Here is a 6,914-nt window from a genome sequence, read left to right as displayed (position 1 = left end):
AGCCAGGATGGTCTCGATCTCCTGACCTCGTGATCCACCCGTCTCGGCCTCCCAAAGTGCTGGGATTACAGGCTTGAGCCACCACGCCCGGCCTGGATAATATAATTTTAAAGTATTTCCTTTCTCAGAACAAAGTCACAAGCAAGCTACTCGCAACTTTCAAGTTTGTCCTTTTTGGTTGGTGTTCATTGCAGAGTTACCAAGCACAAGAGCCATGCCAAGAAATAAACCAACTTAACATCAGAAGGCTTTTCTTATTGCCATATAATAATTATCAAGGAAAAAGAAAAAGCTCTTTTACTGATAGTGTGCTTTGTAGTGTGAGTTGAGCACTTCTGAATTTGTATTGGGATGGTGTTTTTATACTTGATGTAGCTTTTGGCCATGTCTCTCTTGCTTCTCTGAAACAAACATACCAAGTATATCTTTGTTTTGTCTCAAGTTGTTGTTATAGTACAATGAAAATTTTATGGTGAGTGCTGTGTCAGTAGGAACTTGTTATTAATATGGAAATCCTGAGAGGATCATTTATTCACACAAAACAAGAAACCAGGGGGAAATTAGCTTTCCACATTTCATCATAAATCATGCATAATTCAGAAAAGAGAGGAAACTATTGATGAAGCTGAGTAAAATGAGTTTCTTGTTGCCAGAAAGAATAAAAATATTAGGTATAAAGCTCTCTAATTTCCTAAATATTTTAAATGCCACCATGACTTTTACTGTCATACTAGCAAAGATGAAGGCACATGTTTTCACAGAATCCATAAAATTTTAAGAGGCAGAAGGGACCTTATAAATAACTAGTCTGATCTGTTTTACATATTGGATTCCTGAAGCCCAGAGTGGTGAAGTGACCTGCCCAAAGACCCACATAGCTAGTGGCAGAACTGGAGCTACAAGTCAGATCTCCTGACTCCTATACTTACTAAGAATGTACTTTGGTCACTCTCCCAAAAGGTTGACATGAGCATTTATGTTACTGATTTACTTTGCTGTCAGTAAAGCCACAGAAATCTCCAATTGCACATATGTAGCTGTTGGTCAACTTATAGGATTTAGTTAATGACTGCATTCATTTAATGCATTTCTTCTGAGAGACCATGGTCATCAAGTCTCCCTTTAGTAAGGGGGTTGAGCAAGTTTCCGAGATTCCTATATGATGTATGATTCTCTCCACCTAGACGTTATAGACACTTGTGGAAATCAATCTTGTTTACCCTCGGGTTAAGAACTACATTGTAAGACATCTGCGAGACATTATGGAATTTCAGAAAAACAAAGTCACGTATTTGCTGGGGTACTTATGGTTCCCTGACCTTTTCTAAATGCACAATTTTAACTATCTGACAGTGAAGTCTACCTGTATGATAGATTTTTCAAGCTCGACTTTTAAGATCTAAAATATTTAAAAACACTTCAGGCAAATTGTAATTAGTTTTCCCCATAGATACCTAAAGTATCATACATGCATTTTCATCTTGGATATTTATACATAGTTGCTTCTAGGTGAATTTTAAAAATTCATTTAGAAGATGAGATTAAATATATCCTGTAGTGGGAGTACTAATAATTCAAGGAGCAGGGACAAAGATTAATGCAGAATTAGAACCTTAACTCATGTGCTTTTAATAGCTCATTTGATTTGTCTCAATTCTAAAGAGCCAATGAAACAGGCCACCTAAATACAAACTCTACACTCATCCCCCCTTTTAATGTAAGAGATTTCTAAATGTGAGAGCTGTCCAACAATACAATGAACTGTCTTGTGACAGAGTCGATTCCTACAAGATTTCAAACTAAGGATAAAAAATAATCTGTCTGGCCGGGCGCGGTGGCTCAAGCCTGTAATCCCAGCACTTTGGGAGGCCGAGACGGGCGGATCACGAGGTCAGGAGATCGAGACCATCCTGGCTAACACGGTGAAACCCCGTCTCCACTAAAAATACAAAAAACTAGCCGGGCGAGGTGGCGGGCGCCTGTAGTCCCAGCTACTTGGGAGGCTGAGGCAGGAGAATGGCGTAAACCCGGGAGGCGGAGCTTGCAGTGAGCTGAGATCCGGCCACTGCACTCCAGCCCGGGCGATAGAGCAAGACTCCGTCTCAAAAAAACAAAAAAAAATATTGTGTCCTCAAAAAGATATCTTGAAATTCTAATCCCCAGGACCTGTGAATTTGACCTTATCTGGAAACAGGGTCTTTGCAGATATAATGGAATTAAGATGAGGTCATATTGGATTAGGGTGGGCCTTAAATCCAACGACTGGTTGTCTTTATAAGAAGGCCATATGACAACACAGGACACAGAGAGAATCCTGTGATTCTCTCTGAGGCAGAGATTGGAGTGATGTATCTGTAAGCCAAGGATTGCCAGCAATCACCAAAAGCAAGGAGAGAGGCATGAAACAGATTCTCCCTCAGAGCTTCAAGAGGCAACCAACCCAGCTGACTCCTTGATCTTAGGTTGGTAGCCTCCAGAACTGTGAAACAATAAATCTCTACTGTTTAAGCCACTCAGTTTGTGATGCTTTGTTATGGCAGCGCTGGGAAACTAATATACGTCCTTCACTATAGAAAACTGATATGATAATTCTTTGGCATGTTTAGAAAGACAAAATATAGCCTTACCATAATTTTTTTTCTTTGAGCAGAGTCTCACTCTGTCGCCCAGGCTAGAGTGCAGTAGCGTGATCTCAGCTCACTGCAACCCCTGCCTCCCGGGTTCCAGCAATTCTCCTGCCTAAGCCTCCTGAGTAGCTGGGATTACAGGTGTCTGCCACCACGCTCAGCTAGTATCTTGTATTTTTAGTAGAGATGGGGTTTTGCCATGTTGGCCAGGCTGGTCTTGAACTCCTGACATCAGGTGACCCACCCACTTCAGCCTCCCAAAGTGCTGGGATTACAGGCGTAAGCCACTGTGCCCGGCCGCCTTACCATAATTTTAAAAAATCAAACACAGAATAGCAAGTAAAAGTTACAATCATTTTGGTCTAAAAATCAACAGTAAGTGGAAAATCGTTTTAGAAATGGATCCTCTCAATACACAAGCTCAAAAGGCAACAGAATGAAGAACCAACTCTGGAATCCTTGAGTCTGAGCATATTATAGTAAGTTGTGGCATCCTAGTGTACAGCTAAATCAATACAAACTAACTGAATAGGGCTGGGTTGGGTGGCTCATGCCTGTAATCCCAGCACTTTGGGAGGCCAAGGTGGGTGGATCACCTGAGGCCGGGAGTTCAAGACCAGCCTGGGCAACATGGCAAAACCCCATCTCTACTACAAATACAAAAATTAGCCGGGTATGGTGGCATGCGCCTGTAATCCCAGCTACTTGGGAGGTTGAGGCAGGAGAATTGCTTGAACCTGGCAGGCGGAGGTCGCAGTGAGCTGAGATCATGCCACTGCACTCCAGCCTGGGCAATAGAGCGAGACTCCGTCTCAAAAAAAGTAACTGAATAGAGGGAAAGGAATTGTCTGAGTTGAGAAAAGTATATTGAGATAGTCAAGATTACCGAGATTTGCTGATAAAAGTTCCTCATACAAGTGAGTGGTAGTCTTATCCCCATTAGTTACTTTCTGCATCCTTAGTTCTTGTGCTTGAACATTCTGCGAAATTCTCTTTGGCTAAGGTGCCAATAGTACATGTGAACCTTTGTCTGTCAATGATCTACAGTTTCAGCAAGAAACATCACTGCAACCACATCACACCTCATTCCATGAGGGGCCCCTCTCACAACTGGTCCACTAAAGAGCTGGCAAGTAAAGAAGCAAGTAACAAAGGCAATATTTATAGTTTCCTTGTTCTTAGCCAATTTATAGAATCCTGTCCCAGTTTCAAGAGACCATCATGATCCTAGTCATTTTATAAATAGTTGGTTTCATCTATTCATAATTGAATAGAATCTTCTCCCACTTATATATCAATTCTGATCAGTTCCATCAGGGTCAGTGTCAAAAACCTGTTAGTGCCACAGTCTTTTTCCCATATGGCAGCATACCCACATCACATTTCTATCATTCTGATTCTTTCCAACAAAAAGAAAAAAAGTCTTTTATATGTATTTTAGATAACTGTTACTGTCTTATTAGCTGAGGCAATTTAAACCATTCTCAGCTTCATTTCTCGAGAATATGTTTCTGTTTTTCAAAATGCTAATACTACCTCCAATTACTTAAAGCACATATTTTAAATTTAAACTTTTTAACACACAATTTTTCCTATTTAAAAAAAAAAAAACAACCCTTAAGACTTTCAAATGAAAATCAGGGTTTAAACAAACATTTATAGCCCTTAGGGGACAATTGGAAGCACGATTTTGACAGAAAAGCCCTAACATATTAAGCCTGTATTTAATCAAATCAGTAGTCATGATGACGAATAAAACGTAAATGATAAAAATGTAAAAGACTACAATTTATCAACATTTTCCCACAGTTAATTAGAATACAAAATTAATCAGGGTTAATCAGGTTGAGTACAAATTGAGTGAAGCCTCAATTACATATTATTTTCTTTCTATTCAATTAACTTTAATTCATCTTGCTCTTCTACCTACTGCTTCCCAACAAATTGAATATCTAAGGATTCACGTGCAAAATAAGCAATCCTTGGATCGGTATGGTATAACTCAGTCATAAAAATTGCCTTTGATATGTGACTTTTCTTCACCAAGTGGAAGCTAGTAGTTACTGAAAATAGCATTAAAGACTAGCATGGACCATTAAGTACATAATTGTAAAACATCATTTTACTTTGTTAATTGAACAATTATATTTTATCAGAATTATGTTTCATAAGATTATTTCAAAAAGTCAAGGTACAGCATTTTCTAGACAATAGCAGCCTAACAATTTATGCTTGTATCTTCAACATAGTTCATATTTGGAAAACATCTTTGAAAATATTATTACATTGAATTTAAGGACATACACAAAAATTATACACGCAAGTTCTGTAGATAAATAGAATTTTAGGAAATTGAGGAAAAAAGATAAATAGGAGATAGTCTAAATTAAAAAGTACAATTCTCATTGCTCTGACTTGATTTGCTTGATGTGTGTGTTTCTCTATTGGTGACAAAGTCTTGGGATGGGTGAATCATTTAGTTGAAAGTTCGACTACTAGAACAAATGAGAACCAGTATCAGAAGGTGACAAAGGAGAGTTTCTGACGGTGCCAATTTCAGTTGATGAATTACCAAAAGACCCAGCATTGCTGTTGTTTCCATCAAAAGTAGCTGGAAATAGACTAGAAGAAAATGTCACTCGTTGATAGCAGAACTCAAGAGATCTGTCTGTATACTCTGCTTTTTCTACACTTGAGTGAAAAATACATGACTAACAACTGGCACTTGTCACAGGCAAAGTTTTGTAAGAGTCATACAATGAAACCACCAGTAACAATAAATAGAAATCCATGGCCAGGTGCGGTGGCTCATGCCTGTAATCCAAGCACTTTGGGAGGCGAAGGCAGGTGGATCACAAGATCAGGAGTTCAAGACTGTCCTGACCAATAGAGTGAAATCCCGTCTCTACTAAAAATACAAAAATTACCCAGGTGTGGTGGCAAACACCTGTAGTCCCAGCTACTCAGGAGGCTAAGGCAGGAGAATCGCTTGAACCCAGGAGGTGGAGGTTGCAGTAAACTGAGATGGCGCCATTGCACTCCAGCCTGGGAGACAGAGTGAGACTCCGTCTAAAAAAAAAAAAAGGAAAGAAAAAGAAATCCATTCTGGTATTTCTTGTTTTTTATCACTAAAACATGCTTTCTTAGGCATGCTTTTCAATAATACTCTCAACCCAACAAGGTAGACAAAAATCCAAGGGAGAAAAGACAGGCAGAAGATGACTTTTTCCAATGATGCATTTTTATGTATTTCTCTAATATCTCTTCATCTAATGCCAAAATCTCACTTCTAAAAATGTATCCACCATATATTAGTACCACACACATCTCATAAGAAAAACACTCCGCCAGGTGATGTGACTCACACCTGTAATCCCAGCACTTTAGGAGGCCAAGGCAGGTGGATTGCTTGAGTTCAGGAGTTTGAGACCAGCCTGGGCAACATGGAAAAACCCCATCTCTATAAAAAATACAAAAATTAGCCAGGCATAGTGGCGCACACCTGCGGTCTCAGCTACTCAGGAGGCTGAGGTGGGAGGACTGCTTGAGCCTGGGAGGTGGAGGTTGCAGTGAGCCAAGATTGTGCCACTGCACTCCCAGCTTGGGTGACAGAGTGAGACCCTGTCTCAGAAAAAGAAAAAAATAAAATAAAATAACTCAAGTTTATAGCATCCATTTGGAATATTAGTTTTGTTTGTTTTTCGAGATAGAGTCTCACTTTGTCGCCAGGCTAGAGTACAGTGGCGCAATCTCCGTTCACTGCAACCTCTGCCTCCCTGGTTCAAGCGATTCTCCTGCCTCAGCCTCCCGAGTAGTTGGGATTATGGGCACACATCACCACGCCCAGCTAATTTTTGTATTTTTAGTAGAGACAGGGTTTCACCATGTTGGCCAGGATAGTCTCGATCTCCTGACCTCATGATTCACCTGCCTTGGCCTCCCAAAGTGCTGGGATTACAGGCATGAACCACTGCGCCTGGCCTGGAATATTAGTTTTAAAACTTCTAAGAATAGTTAATAATGTACCATACTTCTGAATACATACAATAACCAAAGCAGACTTAAAAAACAAGTAAAAATGGTCAATGAATGTTTAAAATCTCATGTTAGTACTCACCACACATTATTTTCTGACAGTTGGGAAGTATCAGAAGAAAGTATGTTGGTTGTGCCTCGGAAAATCCTTTTTGGTTGATATTGAAATGCCATTTCACCTATGACAATATAGTAGATCAAGGTAGATTATGTTGTATGTTGTATTTAACATGTTTATTATGATTTTAATTG

General features: G+C 39.6%; 1 protein-coding gene across 2 annotated transcripts in view; it reads right to left on the bottom strand.

The window, feature by feature from the left end:
- Positions 1–4,727: 4,727 nt before the first annotated feature.
- The window catches only part of FAM122C (family with sequence similarity 122C), a 63,190-nt gene continuing 61,003 nt past the window's right edge, over positions 4,728–6,914 (bottom strand). Inside the window, exons 11-12 of one of the 2 annotated variants that reach the window (XM_011948729.1) lie at positions 6,745–6,841; positions 4,748–5,249 (exon numbers count right to left, since the gene is read on the bottom strand). In XM_011948729.1, coding sequence (XP_011804119.1) covers positions 5,123–5,249; positions 6,745–6,841 — 224 coding nt within the window. In that variant the 3' untranslated portion in view covers positions 4,748–5,122. Of the gene's footprint in view, positions 5,250–6,744; positions 6,842–6,914 lie in introns of both variants that reach the window. The other variant, XM_011948730.1, reaches the window with a different exon arrangement.

The sequence above is a fragment of the Colobus angolensis genome, unplaced genomic scaffold (assembly GCF_000951035.1).
Source record: "Colobus angolensis palliatus isolate OR3802 unplaced genomic scaffold, Cang.pa_1.0 Scaffold283, whole genome shotgun sequence".
In the NCBI taxonomy this organism is placed as follows: domain Eukaryota; kingdom Metazoa; phylum Chordata; class Mammalia; order Primates; family Cercopithecidae; genus Colobus; species Colobus angolensis.
This window is presented reverse-complemented; position numbering and strand designations above follow the sequence as displayed.